This window comes from Rhinolophus sinicus, linkage group LG06 (assembly GCF_036562045.2).
Source record: "Rhinolophus sinicus isolate RSC01 linkage group LG06, ASM3656204v1, whole genome shotgun sequence".
Lineage (NCBI taxonomy): Eukaryota > Metazoa > Chordata > Mammalia > Chiroptera > Rhinolophidae > Rhinolophus > Rhinolophus sinicus.
Window position 1 is genome coordinate 15,678,593 of NC_133756.1, and position 18,539 is coordinate 15,697,131.

The 18,539-nt window shown below is 47.4% G+C and overlaps 1 protein-coding gene across 6 annotated transcripts in view; it reads left to right on the forward strand.

The window, feature by feature from the left end:
• Window positions 1-18,539, forward strand: part of ST3GAL3 (ST3 beta-galactoside alpha-2,3-sialyltransferase 3) — a 177,897-nt gene that overhangs the window by 144,993 nt on the left and 14,365 nt on the right. For all 6 annotated transcript variants that reach the window (XM_019751097.2, XM_019751096.2, XM_074334584.1 and 3 more), the window contains 4 exons: window positions 6,112-6,206; window positions 9,271-9,334; window positions 10,201-10,296; window positions 10,594-10,780. In XM_019751097.2, coding sequence (XP_019606656.1) covers window positions 6,112-6,206; window positions 9,271-9,334; window positions 10,201-10,296; window positions 10,594-10,780 — 442 coding nt within the window. The remainder of the gene's footprint in view (window positions 1-6,111; window positions 6,207-9,270; window positions 9,335-10,200; window positions 10,297-10,593; window positions 10,781-18,539) is intronic.

Consider the following 18,539-nt stretch of genomic DNA (forward strand, 5'->3'; position numbering starts at 1 on the left):
CTTAAAGAATAAGAAGGATTTTCCAGGCCAATAGAGAGGGAAGGGGGTTGGGGAATAGAGGGGGCAGGGTACATTTCAGGCAGAGAGACTGCATGTGTAAATAAATGCACTAAGACTGGCATGTTCAGGAGCGATAAATGTGCACGACTGGTGGAACGTAGCAGGAGGCTCCGAGGAGCAGATCTAGATTGCATTAGACTGAGGTGTGAATAGTAGATGAGGAAGTTGATACAGAATAAATATCCATTGCTCTTTCTAGAAGTTTTCCCATTCATGAAGGGATAGAGAGACTGGTAACTAAAGGAGGTACATGGTCGGGAAAGTTAGTTAGTTAGTTAGTTAGTTAGTTAGTTAGTTAGTTAGTTAGTTTGTTTGTTTTCAAATTGGAGAGACCTGAGCTTGATTATGCTTAAGGGGAAATAAGCAGAAATAGGATCCATAGCATGATGGAGAGATCAGCTTTGGTGGGTGTAGGGATAGGGTAAGGAAGCTGAAGGCATTCCTGACTGATGATCTCAGTTTGTCTGTGAAACTAGAAAAGAGGCATCTGCTTAGAGAAAGTTGGAAAGGATAGAGAGTTTATATGGAGAATGGAGAAGGTTTGGAATAGCTACTGAGCAAAATTGAGGGTCCAACTAACGTTCAAGTCCATGAATTTGTAGTGGCATCAGTCCCTGTGAGTGCATGGTGTTTGTGTATGTGTGTGTGTGTCTGTGTGTGTGTGGCGCGCTAGCAGCACTTCAAATATAAAAAGTACAAGAGTATAGACTTAGATTAGTCTCTGATTGGGTTTTGTCTAATGGCTGGGACAAAAAGACAATGGAACAAGGGGGTACAGGGTCCTGGCAAGAGAGAGATTGAAGAGGGATTCTAGCCAGAAAAGAGCTAGACCCTGGGAATGAAGAACATTTTTCTATGTAAGACTCAAAATCCAGAAACAATAAGGGAAAAGATTGATAAATTTGACTATACTTTTAAAAATCTATTGCAAAAAAGGGGGGAAAAGAAAGAAAGCAAGAAAACATCATAAGCCAAGTAAATACACAAACAAATAAACTGGGAGAAATATTTGTAATTGTGTCTCAAAGGATTTACATATTTAGTATGTAAAGAGCTTCAAAAGAGATGATTGTTAGCTAACACTCTGCTGGTGATCGTGTTGCAGTACAGAAGTGCATCAGGTCACACATTGTTCATCTTCACCTCACACAAAAAATAAAGTTAGGGGGAAGAAAAGAAGAAAAAGACCAATAAACTGTAGGAAACTAGGAAACTGGGCAAGAGATGAACCAAGTTCACAGAAAAAGAACTGCAAATGGTCCTTCCATATGTAAAACAATACCCACCAGCAACAATTTTTAAAAATGTAAATTAAAACAATGCTGAGACGCTATTTTTAAAAATGCAAATTAAAACAATTCTGAGACACTAGTTTTCTCCTAACAGACTGGCAAAATTAAGATGTTCAGCAATGTACTCTGTGAGGCCAGGAGTGAAATGGCACTTTTCTATGTTGCTGGTGGGTATTGTAAAATGGCACAGTCCCTGTGGAGGGGAATTGGACAGAATGGAACATGACATGTATGCATTTTCCCTTTGACCCAACAAACCCACTTCTAGGAATCTATTCCAAAGATACACTGGCAACTAGAAAAGACATACACATGAAGTTATTCATTGTAACCACTTCTGATGGAACCTACTTTACAAAAGACTGGGAACAACCTAGGGGACTGATTAAATAATATATAGTACATAACTTCACAGAGTATTATCAGGTATATAACTTTAAACTACTATGGAATGGTCACCACAGTATATTGTAGAGTGAAGAAAATCTATAGGTAAAACAGTGTATATGGCATGTTACCTTTTTATTGAATAAAGAAGGGAAATGGGGATACCTATATTATGTATTTGCTTACATAAAAAAAAAACACGGGAAGGATACAATAGAAGCTATTAAAATTGAATACTATATGGAACAGAAGTAACAGAAGTCACACACAGCGATGAAAGTTAGACTCCTCTGAATATATCTTGTTTTGTGAATTTATTTTTGGAACTACATAAAGTTTTATATCATCATAAAACAACATTAAGTTTAAATGAGGGATAAGCAATCCCTAAAAAGCAAAATTAAACAAATGAACCTATGTACTGTTAATGAATTAAACTCAGCAGAATTATTTCAAGTGGCAAAAGCAAAGTTATTTGTACTTCTCTAGTTGGGTATACCCTAAGGCAAAAAGAACTGCAGAGAAACTAAATCGGTCTTAGTTATAACAGTAAAGTTATTCCAAAATTATATACATATTTTCTATATATGTGTATATGTATGTATAAGGATAAAGCAAATAAGTAATTGTATTACTATCACTATAAACAAAGATGTCCGCTTAAGAGATAAGAGATACAAATATAAAATCAAAGACGGTGAGTAAATTTCTTTTATGGTATGTGAATTATATCTCAATAAAGCTATTAAAAAGGAAAAAGAAGATAAGTACAAATCTTGTAATCCTGAATTGGAATTGGAAATACCAGTATACGTGCATGATGTATTTTCTTTTCAAAAAATTATTTCCTGGCTTTGTCCTCGTGAAAAGTCCTGGAAACAATGTCTAACCCACAGTAATGTGAGTATCCCTAGCCATCCAGATGGTGGTCTCGAAATACCATTTCCAATTAAAAGGAACCAGGGCTCCTTGGGAAAATGACTGATTCCAGGTGGAGGCAAGAAAGGTACGAGATGAGCCTGGAACATCTTTACATACTAGGAAGCAAGGGCATTATCTAAAATTACTGGGGTGTGTCAAAAGGATTCAGGAGCCAAGATGGAAAAGCCAAAGCAGCGGAAGAGAGGAGGAAACCTATGGACTTGAAAGTGACATAGGTAGAGATCAGTCAAATTCAATGTGTAGGCCATGCTTTCATTTTGATCTATAAAAACCGACTATTAAAATAAATCATAATACAAATATTAATGAGACAGTAGGAAAGATCAGAAAACTGACTGGATACTTATTGCTATTAAGAAATTGGAGTTAGATTTTTAGGTGTAATCATGGTTTGAAAAGGAGTTGTTTAGGTGTTGTTATGTTTTTTAAAGTATCCTTATCTTTTAGAAATTAATGCTGAAATATTTTATGGGTGAGAGGGCATGAGTTCTGGGATTTTCTAAAACCATACAGAAAGAGAGTAGATTAGGGTATAAAAGGAACAAAATTGACCATAGTTGCTAATTGCTGGATCTGGGTAATGGGTCTGTGGGGATTCACTGTACTGTTTCATTTGTTTGTTTGTTTGATGTTTTTGAGTTTTGTACACATTTGAAATTTTCCATAAGAAAAGATTTTAAAAATATATCCACAGGAGGAGAAAAGAATAGCCTTTGCACAAAGGTGTACCCAACTAGCAGAAAGAAATGTTAGAGCAGGGCTGGCTCAAACTTGCACGGAATATAAAGAGGGTCTACAAATTAAGCATCTAAAATATGAGAGCCCAATAAAAGAATGAGGTGAAATGAAAAATGTTTGAAGAGAGACAATAAGAACAAACAATAAATAAGTTATATACTAGAGGCAAAGATTTTTAAGAAACCTTCCTCAGGCCTATTTAATGCTTTCTGCCACGCTCTCTCCCATGAATTTTTTCCCCCATTACGTACTTATTGCCTTAGCTCTGTCTAGTGAAACAAAATACCATAAATTGGGTGGCTTATCAACAATAGCAATTTATTTCTCACTGTTCTGGGGCCTGAAAGTCTGAGATCATGGTGGCAGCGTGGTCGGGTGCTGGTGAGAGCCCTCTTCTGGGATGTAGATGGTGGCTTCTTGGAGCCCCATGTGGCAGATAGAGCGCGTTAGCTCTCTGGCCTTTTCTGCAAGGGCACAGTCCCCTTCATGCAGGCTCCAACCTCATGACCCAATTACCTCCCAGAGGCTCCCATCCCCAAATCCCTTCACATCGAGGATTAAATGTCTACAGATGGATTTTGCTGGGACACAAACGTCCAGTCTGTAACACTACTACTGCAACGCCTACTTTTTTGGTCATATTTTCACTTGTGTATCCTTGTATATTTGATTTTGGAGAATTGATTTGTGTCAGGGTAGCAGCAGTTTATGGTTTTATTTAGTTGACCCGCTCTCTGTTGTGTCCATTTGCATAGCAATGCTTTCATGATTTTATAAAGTGAGGAAAAAATCATCTACAGAGCAGTCTCAAAAAGAGTATGGGAAAAGGAAAATCAGTACAGATATATACCAAAAGGTTAATTGTCTCTGTGTTGTAGGATTATGGGTATTTCTTACAGATTGTGTGTGTACATGCCTATCTGTATTTCCCCCCAAAATTAACATATTATAAGTGACACCCAAAATAAGAGGTTGTTTTTTTTAAAGTCAAAATTAATATAATGAACTATCTAATCAGCTGTAAAAAGGGGGAAGGGAGAGGAAAAGGAAAAAATGTTGAAACTGTTTGGCTAGACCTTAGGATATTTTATTAGCATATGACATCCAGTACATACTGGGAAGCAGATAAAATCCTGTCTGAGCCTGACTGAGAAATTTTGTAAAACTTCTGTAAGCTCAGTTCTGACACAGAAGGAGACGTTCTTGCTGCAGGTTTTCGTAGGGACCTTGTTTCCTGTGCTGGTACGTGTGGCCTGCGGCCAGCATGCTCAGTGCCTCTGCAATGTCACATGTACTCATTCACTTGCGTTTTACATACGAGATATGAGAAACCTGCATGACCCTTATACTCAGCAGGGAAGTGGGCTGACTCAGAAGTCCAGAGGAAAGCTGCCCTGCGGGCATGGCCTGCCCCTGCTATCAAGTGTTGGCAACTTCTTCCTGCTTGAGTAATGGGGAGGGAGCAGGATTGAAAGGTTTCTGCCTTTTCGAGTTCCCCTCAAAATCTCTAATCATGGTAGACCTCCAGGTGATTATTGACAGAATCCCTCCTGAGCAGAGTGATTATAACGGTGTCAGTGATGGTGGGAGTGAGAAATGTATGTTTGAGCTAGAGTATGTTGGCGGGGGTGAGTTCTAGCTCCTGGACGCTAAGCAGGCCCCACAACAAGACTCAGCACGCAGTGGATGACCAGGTACCAGCTACCTTCCAGGCTGCCAGGTGCCCTCGAAAGGTCTCCGAGCCGGGGTGCCGGGTTCCATGTGAAGTCGTGCTGTCCAAGCATCTCTGAAGAGCTTGGTTCCTCCTGTACCTTTGCACTCTCGCCTCACTTCCTTCTGCATCCCATGACTTTGTCCTGTCCTCCCCTGCCCTGCCCACTCCTCCTCGGCTTTCCCAAGAAAAGTGAAGCTTGCCTTTTCCCTTCTCCTCAATGCAGCATCACTTCACCCTTCCTGCTCTCCCCCTTTGCCTCCCATCTTTCCTCCAGGCCAAAATTACCCCCTCTCCTTGAGCTCCGTATGTGTCTCCCCTCCTAAGGAGCTTCTCGTTCCCCCTGTCCTCCTCTCAGCCAGCAAATGCACTCAGGCTCCCGCGTGTCTGCACCTCCCCTCAGCCCTGCCTCCAAGCCACTGGATACTGCAGTTTTACTCTTCTCTTCCAGACATCTGTCTCCTAGAGCTGTTCACCTGCTTTGCCCTCTCATCATGAATTCTCCTTCCTCCTCATCCTGGGTGGTCCACTTCCCAGAACTCTCTCCAAAATTATCTCCCTGCACTGGCTGTATTTTGGGTTATTTTTCTGTTCCACTGGACCGTATCTCATCTCTGTTCCCAGATTACAAGAACAGTGTGGGCAGCAGTGACTGTTTGATGGATGCTGCCTGGATAACTGGCCTGAGAGCTTCCAGCTGGGAAATATTGATCCCTGATGAGCAGGTCTTGTCTCTCCACTGCTGCAGCTGGCCGTATAAGGACTGGCCAGGCCTGCTCCTTTAAACTCAGGCTCCACTGAACGAGACCTGTCTCACCCTGCACAGCAGCTACCCAGTGAGCAGGCTGTGGTGGGAAGGGTGTGCTGGCATGTGGAAGGTGGCTTCCAGCAGAGCCATAGTCGCGACCGATGTCCAGAAGTGGCAGCCACTACTCTAGCCTATTCCATTTGGGGGTCCTCAACAGCCCTGTTGTATTCCAGGTTCTCCAAGCCAGCACCCATGTTCCTGGATGACTCCTTCCGCAAGTGGGCTAGGATCCGGGAATTCGTGCCGCCTTTCGGGATCAAAGGTCAAGGTATGTTGGAAACCCTGACCCATTCTACGTTAACATCTCATCGCCCAAAGTATCTCCCTACACTCAGTACAGGGCTGCACCCTCAGAAGTCCCCATGCTGGGGATCTACCCTTCTTCCCCACTCTCAACAATGCCTTACTTTCTCTCCCTCTTTCCCTTCCTGTCTTTTTTCTTCTTTATTCACTCAGAACCCACCACTTTGTCGGGGCTAGGTGTACCGCCATGGAGTAGACAGACATGGCCCCTCTCAGAAAGCTCCAGTCTCCTGGAGATACAGATATTTAGAGTACAGAACAGCAAGGGCTCTGGTGAGGGAAGAACACGGTGCTGTGAGATCATAGAAAACGAGTGCCAGAGACATGAGCGCTAGACGACTGGGTACGAGGAGGGAAATCCCAGGGGAAGTAGAGCCCGTCCCTGATGAAGGACCGCAGGCTCCTCCATCATCCCCTCCTTATGTTTTTCACCTTAACCTAGTTCCTCCCCCACCCCCAGTCCTTTCCTATCCTGTCCAAGGCTAACCTTCCCCCCCTACAGTCTCAGAACTATCCTCTTCCATTGCCTTTGGGACCTCACGCATGCAGTTCCGTCCTAATTTAAGAGTGTCCCATCCCTGATAGTTGAACAGTTCTGTTTTCTTGTCAAGTTCCTGTACTATTTCATGGCATGGTAGTGTTTGGGCTTTAGGATCAGACCCCAGTACTGCCTCTTTCCTAGCCGTGACCTTGGACAAGTCACTTAACCTGTCTGTGCTTTAGTTTCTTCATCGGTTAAATGGAGAGAATAATGCCATTGTAATAGGTTGTGGTCAGAATTAAGTAAGATAACTGTTGGCCAGGGGATCCAAGAACCCTCTACTCGGCCAGCCCAGCTCTCCCTGAAAAGAAGACAGTGGCTGGCAAAAGGATGCTCTGTAAATGGAGCTTTGACCTCAAGCCTTCAAGGATAGACCTTATGGGCTGAATTCAACCATATAAAGAACTCCTTTTTCCCAGGTACAGGTCGCCAGACAGCCTGCTTTTTTCTCTGAATCCTCACTCGACACTCTGATTCTGTGAAGCTGCCCATCGGCCAGCAAGAGAGCATCTGAAAGTTTATGCCCTTTCTGCCAAGGTTCCCCTTCTAGAAAACAAAAACCCAATTGGCCAATTAGTGGCAACATGCTCTTCCTCAGAGGTGAAATTGGAGGTGGGAAAAAGGAGGGGATCTGTGGCCTTCCCTGCAGCCCACCATAAAGTATATCTGAAGGCACTTAGTATAAAACATTCCTTAAAGGTTCTGTCCTTACCCTGCTCTCATTCAACTTCTAGAAAGATTCGCTGTGTCTCCTGTCTCCTCTTTCTCACCATTTACGCCTGAAGAACATCTTCTCCTCCCCCCACCCATTACAGTGAAAACGCTCGGTGCCCCCGTGAGATCCAAAGGATACTTTTCAGTCCTTAACTTGACCTCTCAGCTGCATCTGACATTTTGTCCATCCCGTCTTTTAAAAAATTATGAGGCTGTTATTTTTAATTTTAGAGGCATCCTTTCTTTACATGAAATATTTCAGGCATATAAAAAAGCATAAAGACTAATATGAGCACCCATGTACTACCCTGCTTAAGAAGTACAGCATGAGATACAATTAAAGCTCTGAGTGGCCCTTCCCACTCTATGCTCTCTTTCCCCAGGAGTCCATTATCCTGTTTTTGATGTTATTCCAATGTCTGTTTATGTATTTCTATGATATATGTATATATCCACTAAATAAATGGCATTGCTTTTGCATGTTTTTAAACTTTACAGATGGTATTGTGTGAAGGTGTGTGTGTCCCTGTATATAGCTGAGTACTTTTCAAATTGATTTTTTTTGCTTATGTTCAGATTTTTCTGTGTTGGTACATATAGCTCTAGGTCACTGGGTTTTGTTTTGTTTTGTCTTGTTTTGTTTTTGACAGCTGTGTAGTATTCTATGTACCACATTTAATCTATTTTCCTTTGGTGGGTATTTCCATTGCCTCCAACATTTTGCTATTATAAACAGTTCTGCGATGAACATTCTTGTACAAGTCTCCTTAAACAAATGTCTGAATGTTTTAATGCTATCCACCTAAGGGTAGAGTTGCAAGATCTCAATCTATGCACACCTACATCTTTACTTGGTATTATTAAGGTGCTTTCCACTGTGGTTGTACCAATTTATTTACTTTATCTTTAGATCTTTATGTATCTTTTTTACATTTCTAACAATTCTGCAGCATAGGAATTACCATCTTCATTTGAAAGATGAGGAAACTAAAATGCAAAGAAAGGGATTTATCTAAGGTCTTAAGTAGCAGAGCCAGATTTCACTCCGAAGCCAGGATCATTACACAGTATATTATAATGCTCTCATTATACCAGAGTTTGAAAAGAGCCCAATCATCATTGCAGAATCCAGAGAGAGACCAAGAGGAATGAGGTCTGACTAGTGGGCACAGGATCTGAGAGCACAGAGGTCATGGGGCCCTTGCTGAGGGCAGCCTGAGTGGAGGGCAGGTGGGCAGGTGCCAGGCCGCAGGTCTTGAAGAAGTAAGGCGGTAAGGAGGTAGACATAGCCTGGCAAGAAAAGTGTGAGACACCAGCAGTGTTTGAGGGGGAAGTATGGGGAAGAAATGAGGCCGAATGGCCGGGCTGGGGTAGCTGGCTGGGACCAGTCTATTCTTCATCATTGGTTGTCTCCTCCTCGGCTCTCGTGTCTGCTCGGTGGGGCACAGAGATGAGCACAACGTGGTCTCTGAGCAGGTCCTCCCATCCTGGGCAAGTCCCGGGGCCTGACCGCAGAGCCTCCCAAAGCCAGATGCACTGCCAAGGAAGGGCTGGGGAAGAAACTGCATGCCAGAGCTGAGTCTCCTGCCCCCATCTGCTTTCTCAGGGAGGAAGTTCAGCCAGTGGCCCAGCCAACCTGTGCCCAGAGCTCTCTCTCCCACTTCCACCTCCACCCTAGCCCCAGGAGCGTGTGCCTTCAAATCGGTTCATTGGCAAAACATTTCATGGGAACTTAAGTGACCCTCTAACAGTAACCTCCCTCCTCTATCTACAGACAATCTGATCAAAGCCATCTTGTCAGTCACCAAAGAGTACCGCCTGACCCCTGCCTTGGACAGGTGAGCCACTTGCTGCCCAGCCTCCCGCCCCTCAGCTGCCAGCTGGCCTTTCTTGGACATGAGCAGATTTAGTGTATCCACGCGTGCACACACAATACACACGCTGGGGTGGGTGAGCAGAAAAGTGGGGCCACCCAGCTGGGTTTGCACCTTGTGCGCTATAAGCACTTGGCAAGACATCTCAGTCCTCAGAGAGCAGAATCTGAGGGTGAGAACTAAAGACACTGGGCCGGGATATGCCGAGCATTGGAACTAAGGAGCTAGGTGGTAGGGGCAGCCGAAGGTGCCATGGCTTATATCTAGGATGCAGTGGCAGCTCTGAAGCCAACAGAGCCTAGAAGGGGGAAGTCCTATAGGCAGGGGCAGGAGAGCAAAATGAGTAGGGATCCCTGGTGGCTACTGGGAACATAGAGGCTTCTGAGTCAAATATAAGCCCAGCCCTGAGTCCTAGAGCCTCCAGTCCCATTCCTGTGTTCTTGCTTTTCTGGCATAGCCCTCAAGCTCAGCCTACTTTTTCCTCTCCTGAAAGCTGTCTAAACCCCACTAACTCTTGGGGAATCTTTAACCCAGAAAACCATCTAACCAGAGCCTCTTCTAACCTCCCCAGAGCTAGTGCCTGAGCCCCTTCCACACCCACATTTTCCTGGAGAAGTGTCAGGGACGAGGGATGTCTGAGAGTTCCAAGCGGCCCCACTACCCACAGTATGGTTCTGGCCTCCTCTCAGATGAGCTGCCGGAAGCCCATTGGTCTTCTTCCTCTATCCCAGCCTGCACTTGGCCGAGGGCATGGGGTCAGGGGCCAAAGGGGTCGGGGAGAAGGAGACGTGGGGGACAGCACTCAGAGGTCTCTACCTCTCTCCCCTCAGCCTCAGCTGCCGCCGCTGCATCATCGTTGGCAATGGAGGTGTCCTTGCCAACAAGTCCCTGGGGTCACGAATTGATGACTATGACATTGTGGTCAGGTGAGTTCCCCAAAGCAGTGCCTGGGGCACCTGCATGTCCCAGCCCAAACCTGGTCTCTGAGCCCATTGAGAACTGTCTGTCCATCTGGCCAATTGGGTAGGAGGTGAGCAGAAACTTCAAGAACCCTGGGTTGGAGGGTTTGGGAATGGAAAGCTAGATGGTGACCAGGTGACCTGAGCTTTCATTCTCCGCACCTGGGGTGTTTTGGGGTCAACTAGAATGCTTCCTCAAACACAGACCCACAGGCCATATGCAGGGAGCCCCAGGCAGGCTCTGACTGGGCCTGCTCTCTGTAGACTGAACTCAGCACCAGTGAAAGGCTTTGAGAAGGACGTGGGCAGCAAGACCACACTGCGCATCACCTACCCCGAGGGCGCCATGCAGCGGCCCGAGCAATACGAGCGCGATTCCCTCTTTGTCCTCGCTGGCTTCAAGTGGCAGGACTTCAAGTGGCTGAAGTACATCGTCTACAAGGAGAGAGTGGTGAGCCCCCTGTGTACCAGCTCCTTCCCCCCTTGCCCTTGCCTTGCCCAGCTTCCAGGTCAGCCCCTTCCTCTGAACCCAGCAAAGAACAAGGAGGAAACTTTCAAAAGAAGCATTAATGACCCAAAGCTGAAAGACCTAAATGCAACCGAGGGACATAGAGGCCTATAGATGCCAAGGGTAACTGGCCCAGTCTCCTGGAGCTGATATGCCTGATACCTGCCACCTGCCTCCAGATAGCCAGGCTACAGGTCCTTTCTCAGTCTTCTCTAGCCACACCCCAACCCAGACCCCAAGTCCCTCCCCAACAGCCCCTGCAGGCCCTTCCCTGGCCTTAGATCCCCTGGTAAGGAAAGCTGTGATGTGGCTAGCCCTAGCATTACTGCTCATCTCCATCCTTTCCTGCCCTGACCTTGTAGTTGCCTCCTCAAATCCCCCTACCCGCTGTGAAGTCTCTCTGACTCTGATCGTGTGGGTCCACCCTCATTTCCAGCCAAGGAAGGAAGGTCTTTTTGGACCCTGGGGCCATCCTGCGGGGACCACAGACCCCTCAACTTGAGGGTACCAGTTCCCAAACTCATACATAAGTCCCAGCCTTTCTCTACTGTGTACTTTTACCACTGACCTGCATTTGGGCTCCCAACCTGCCATTGGTCTGGTTCCACTCTGCAAATGATCAGATGTTCTAGGCAGGCAAGAGTCAGGGCCCATTTCTTTAGGGGGTTTATGTGACCAAGTAGGGTCAGACTGTTCCTTAGTGGACCACCCACTGAGTCCCCTCCTGAGTCCTCTATTTCTCAGCTCTGGGCCTACAGGGACACCTGCCAACTTGTCCAGGCCCGTTCCCCCTCTCCCCTCAACCAGCTGTCACCGGCCACCCCAGGAGAGGGGCACTGCAGAGTTCAGGCCATTCATCTTCCAATACCCAAGCCTCCTACCAGAGGAGAATGGTGACAGACAACTCTCTGCCTACAGTAAGAAGCTAGTTGTTCTTTTCTGGAGATTTAGAGGAGCGTTGGGGGGAATGGGCAGGGCGGGAATAGCTTAACCTGCCTATAATTTGGTTTAACTCCACAGCCCTTTCCCAAACAAGGCCAAATGCAGGCAGTGTCAAGTAGGTAGCAAGCGAGAGAGAAGACAGAAGTCAGGTCCAGAAATTCAGGTAGGTGGGACAGTGGGGAATGGGACCCCACTTCAGAGCCAGGCTGAATGAGGCAGCCAGGCTCCACTGGGTCCATCCAGTCTCCCCAAAGGGGAGGAAAGGGTTTGGCTTCAGCCAGCCCCAGGTACAGGCAGGCCCACTAACACGCAAACCAGGCAGAGAATAGAGAGCTGAGGGGACCCTTCTCTTTGCCTTGAGGGCAGTGGAATAAGGATCACAGGTAGGCACTTTTAAGCGAGAAATGGGAGGAAATTGGGTCTGCCTTGATGAACCCCAGGCAGCCTTGGGGTTGCTTTCTCACCCTGGCCTTTTGACCATCTGCCCACCCCCTCCTTTCTTCTGCGCGTGGACACCTGTCAAAGGAGCTCCTGGATGGCAGGACCCTGGTCCCATTTTTTTTTTAACCCCTCAGTGCCCAGCCACCATGAATGATCTGGAATTGGCTCAAACACCAGGTCCTGCGTCCTGCTGGGCAGACTGGGATAGGACAGGCAGCCCAAATCAGGAGGCCAAGGGGTGGGTCAGGGCCAGCCAGCTGGGGGTTATCACATATGCCTTCCGAGAACACCAAGGTCAGTTAATTCAAGGCTCTTACAATTCATCCAAGGGAGGAAGGAAAGAAAGAAGAAAAGGAAGGAAGCTAACTAGAGACGGAAGATTCACTGTACTCTGGCCACTCAGGGAGCACACAGTAGGGCCTCACTTTTCCTAAGAAGACTGAGGAGCTCACCGCCGAGCCTGGCCTTGGTGACAGGCTGATCAAAGGTACTGGAGCAGTTGGGATGAGGACGTGTGGGCTGTGCTCAGGCACACACTCACCTGTACTGATACCTGTTCCTGTCTTGTCCTGGCCATGCCCAGGGACCTAGGACCAGCCTTGTGTTGGTGAGAACTCCTTCGCAGGGTTAGTGGGGTGAGTGGGAAGGAGAGAGAGGAGACAGGGAGGAGTCCTCTGAAGTTCCGTGAGCCTCCCCTGGCTCCAACATCAAAGATAATTTGGGGCTTCAGAATGAGCTGCCAGAGGAAAGCCAGTGATGCCCATGGCTTCACCAGTCCCAGCACTGAGAGAAGGCCTGCCCATCTCTCCTAGCGCTCAGAGCAGGCCTGCCCAGGCCTTTCTGGCTACCCAGGAAGCCTCTTCTTAGTACCCTTCTCCACCCCAGCCTAGGCTAACGCCTTCACAGGACCTCTCCGTGCTCTACTGCACTTCTCTGGCCTCTAAGACCCAGGTACATGTGAGAGCAGCTGCTTCTCTAGGCCCCTCTCCCTCCCGTCTGGTGCCCAGCCATAGGCTTGTCCTGCTCCTGCAATGACATTTCTAACCGTGAAGCCTCTGGGACACTGGATAGCTCTGTGCACCTGTCTGGAGCCTCACCTGCAGAATTCTGGCAGGAGGCAGCTCTATGTTCAGGTGCCAAGGCCTGGCTGGGCAGGGCTGGAACAGGTATTAGGCCTCAGTCATGGCTGCTGCCTGCCGATCGCTATGTGAGCAGTTGTTCACGGTGTGTAACTTTCTGGTACCAGGAGTCCTCATGGGATATGGAAAGATATGGGAACGGAAGACTGCTAGGGCTGGCTGTACTTCATGCACACGGGACCTCTCATCACCATTTGTGGCTCCCTCATTCACTGGACAGTAGCACAGACAACTCCAAATAAGTTACCAAAAGGCCTTATATCTCCCAGATCCCAGGAGCCCTGACCAAGCCAGATCAGGTGGAAGGATTCTCTGCAGGCCTTGTGTGCTCGGGGCAGCTGTTCAGTAGGGAAGCTGAGGTTGGGAGGGAGGGTGGAACCTGAGATGTATATAAGTCATGGGGAGAGGGGGCAGCCTCCAGGTCTCGGGAAACTCTTCTCAGAGGCACCCCGGGCTCCATCCTTCCGTGTACTCACTCGTTGGCCAGGCATCGTTGTGGTGTTCTCTGTGCTGGCACCGGGCTGCTCCCTGGGAGTACAGAGATGAGTTCAGTGCCATCTCTGACCCAAAGTCTCTCACAGTCTGGAGAGACAGTCGTGAAACTAGAGTTGTCATCCAGTGTGGGAGGTGCTGTGACCTGAGCATCCTCCTGCAGCCTTTGATGAAGGCTGGAGACTCCCCATCCACTGTCCTGAGGAAGGAGCCCTGGGGCCTGGAGAGGACAGGACATGTGAGAGACACAGCTTCCCATTCCTCTGCCAGCCTTCCCACCTCCTTCCCTAAGACACCTAACCCAGGGCTTCAGAGGCCCCGGGGAGTTGCCTTCCCAGTCCCCTTGGCTGCCTCCCCTCCTCCTCCAAAATGCCATCCTCGCTCCAGAAACTGGAAAGCTGGCCTCACTGCTGAGAGACCTCTGACTGGTGGTCAGTTCAGTGAGCAGGCCCAGAGGCCTGGTTCCAGCCCAGCGGGGGGAGGGGAGAGGACAAGTTCTGGGAGGTGGCTCCTGGACGGCCTTGACACAGGCCTGACCTTCCAGCTGTAGTTCAGTCCTTGAGGAAGGAGAGAGGGCTCTAAGAGGCCCACCAGGCCCCCACATTCATGCACAGGAGGACTGGGCCCCTGAGTTTGGGAAAGACAACATGGTTTAAGAGGGGAAGGCAGCTTAGGCCTTGGGAGTTATGTCGACTTAGGTTTAAATTTAGGTTCTTTCACTTATTAGCTGGGTTACCTTAGGCTAGTTACCTAGGCCCCTTAGATTTAGTCTCATCTATGAAATTGAAGTGGTACGACTCATCTTTCTGGATTGTTTTAAAAATTAAACCAGAAGAAATACAGAAGCACCTTGCATAGTGCTTGATAGTAAGTGCTGTCGATGGCAATTATTAATGCTATTTATTATTTTATTGTCATTGGTGGTGGTGCCGTTAGAAAAGCCCAGTTGCACTAGGGAGTGAAGCATTTGTCTGTCTAGGCCGTAGGGCCTGACCTAGGAGGTGACCGAGGTCAGAGGCCAAGCCTAGAGGAGGGAGAGACTCAGGGCTCCTGGGAAAGGCAGCAGGGGTGGGCTCACAGTCTGGGAAATCTACGGCCACCAGGTCCCTGTATAGGGGGTCTCACTGGACCAGGCCCAACAATGTCCATCTGCACCTAAATGTATATTCTGTTCCAGGCCTGAGAGGGACGCAGAGCCTTGGGACAGGCTCCGTCCAGAAGGAGCTCAGTATGGACCCCACCTCACCACTGGGGGACTCAGTGCAGGGCATCCAAACGGGATTAGGTGGGGACACACCACGGTGAGGTTGCTGCTGAGCCAGCATCCATGGTCCCCTCTCCACTGTCTCCTTTCCAACCCTGAGACAAGCTCTCCTGGGGTGCCCTTTCCTTTGCAGCCGTCTGCAGTGGACATCACCCTTTCACACGTACCTCTTATCCCTGTGAGGGCCAGGAAGACTCCGTGCTCATTCCCCATTACCACCCCCATCTGTTGCTCCTCCACCCTCAGGCAGAACGTGCTCAGGCGCTGGGGCTCACGACACCACCACCCTCTGCTCCTCTTCCTCACGCTCGTCTGTGACCTCTTAGTTACGCATCTCATAGTCATTACCATCGTCATGTCCTGTCCTCCCTCCTGCTGCTCCTCTTCCTGCCTCTCTCCGTCCTCCTCTTCTTCATCCTCCCTGTCCTCTTCCTCCTCCTCCTCCTGCCATCATCCTCATCACAGCTGTCATTTGTTAAGCTCTTCGGTTTTCTAGCCTTCTCTGTATTCCTTCATTCAGTTCTCATAATGATCCTGTCAGATGGGAACTTTTAACCCCATTTGTGGGATTAGGACACTGAGGCACAGAAGGAAGAGTTACTTGCTCAAGATCACACGACTAGTTAAGTGGGAGAGCTGAATTCAACCCAGCTCTGACCGCCCCAGGGTTCTTCCTAAGAAATAAATCTGAGCACATCACCCTCCTGCTTGGAAGCCTCCATTGATTGGCTCCTACCTGCCATGGCCTGTGAGAATGAGAAGAACCACCATTTACTGAGCTCTTCACAAGCCAGGCCCGGGGCTACCTGGCTTATCTGCAGTGTCTCAGCCAGTCATTTCAACAACCCTGAGGCTGATCTTCTGAGTAAATGGTAGAGCAGCATTTTGGACCAAACTCATCTCATCGCACTGTCACACCTCTCATTTATTCACTGATTCAGTCATTCAGCAAATCCATGTGGAGCCCATGCTTCAAATACTGTCTTTCTCACTTGACAACTCCCTCTCCCCGTGACTCCCCAGTCCAGCCTGTCCAGTACCGGGGAGTCATCTGTGGAGAGAAAAACTACAACGGAGATGGCGACACTTGGTGGTGTTACCTTCTAGCACCTTGCTGCTACTTGCCACTCCTGTGTCCTGTCCCTGGTCATTGTTCTCAGAACCTACCCTCACCATCTTCTTTAATTCTGCTATACCTCCATCCCTATTCTAAGCAGGCATCTCATATCCAGCTCTGCAGAGAAAATCAAGGTCATCACCAGTCAAGAAGTCTCAACTTCCCAGCCTCCGGTCTACAAAAATTACCTGCATCCCTTTCCACCCCTACGTCCCTCTCCACCATCCTTTCTGTGCCTCTCCCGTTCAAGGTCATTTGTCTCCTATGCTCTGGATGCCATCTCCTCCCACCTTCTCAGGAACTGTCTGCTTTTGTTCATCTCTTTTGTCACCTCTTTACTGGATCCTCCTCACACATCTGTAAATTTGTTCAGGCCTCTCTCACCTTAAAAATAAAAGTCCTCTCCTTAACTTGTGTTCACCCTCACGCCTTTCCTTCTCTTTCAAGTTTTTGGAGAGAGTCATCACCTGTCCATCATGTATCTCTGTGTTTTCTCCTTCTATTTCTCAACCCTCTCCAGCCTAGCTTCCAAACCTCTCTGTACTGGTAGTGACCTTCTGATTCTAAATCCAGTGGATTCAAGTTGTTCCTCCCTTTAAAGGAACAACATGTCAGCAAGTATTCAGTGAGCATTTACTGGGTACCCCACACAGTGCTAAGGTCTACGGATAGTCCCTGATTCTTACAAGCTCATGGCCAAAATCCTGGGAAGCATGCTTAATGCCTCCGTAATACTCAGCACTCTATTATAGCTGAGAATTGACTTATCTGTCATCTTTTATAAGCCCCTAGAGGGCAGAAACTGTCCTGTTTGTCTCTGTAAGTCCATCACCTCTAGCAGTGTTTAACACATAGCTGGCATATATCAATGAATAAATGTGGAAAATGAGGCCCAGAGTAAGGCAGTAACTTCCGGCAAAGTCAGGATTCCAACCCAAATCTGTCCCTCAATCAGGGCTCTTTCTCTCTCATTGCCCTGGGAGAGCATTATTTTAGATTCAGACCCTTGCGTCCTTTTGCTCTCCACTTGCCTCTTTCAGGCACCTCTTTCCTCTTAGCCATGTTTGATCTTCTTTCTGCAGTTCCGAGATCATTCTCCTTGATAAAGAAATGAAAACCAAACAGTCTCTGGCGCTCTGCCTCGTTCATTTCTCTGTCAGCATCACAAAGTCGGCCCCAAGCCGACTTTTCTTTTTGTTCATTGCGGTTTCCAAATATAGCTTTCAAAAAGGTTTTTGACCCACTCCTCATAGCTTACATCAAAATAAATTCCAAATGGACTAAAAAGTAAAACATAAAAATACAACCAAAGGAAATTTTGAAGAAAGTAGAATAGAAATCAAATCCCTGGAGGCAAAAGAACTTTTAAAGGACAGAAGTGCTAAGAGAAATCAGATGTGATAATACATGAAAATTTAAACTAAATTAAAAAAACAAAAGACTGAATGCCGCCAAACTCGGAAAAGTATATTTAGGAAATATGACAGATAAATAGTTATTATCAGGAAAGTTGACAAGAAAACCATCAGGACCCCAGCAGATAACAGGCAGGAGACTGAACATATGACACAGAAGGAAATTTAACTGGTAAACAACAAAAATATGTTTAACTTTCCTAGTAGCCAGAGACATTCATGTGAAGGCAACAGGATGCCATTTATCACCTACCACATCTTTAAAGAATGTGTTTAAATTGTAATACATGATTTTGGCAAGAGTGCAGTGACAGGTGCTCTCAAAGGCTACTACTGGTCAGTGTAAATGGGGACAAGCTTTTTGGAAAAGAGATGACACTTGGCACCAGTAGCCATCCCCCACAGGAAGGAAAAAACTGTACACAAAGATTTTTATTATAATGTTAAACTTATAATGGCCCAACCCATACATAACCTAAAGGGTTTATTATGCAAATTATGGTTCAACTACTTGACAGACCATAAAGCAGCAAGTCCAGCAACCCTGCAGAGGGTCCGGGCACTTGGACCAGCCATCACAGCCCCTCTCATCCTTGCTCCTTCGGTGCCGGTAAAGGCAGTGAAACCTTACTGGACTTGGTATTGGCAACGGAAACCAGTCTCTTCCTCTGCCTCAGCCCACATTTTGGAGTTTCACGTTCTCCTTCTATATGATGGGGAGAGTAAAAGCTTCCCCGAGTGGCTCCCCATTATACCTCTAAGGAGTGAGTGAGGCAGGGCACATGACATGACGTGCTCCTCTGTGAGTGGTGGTCACCTGCTGAGAGGTGAGATTCAGAGAGGTGAGCACCGCCTGCCTGCAGGGCAGGATGCCCAGCCACAGGGCCCAGGA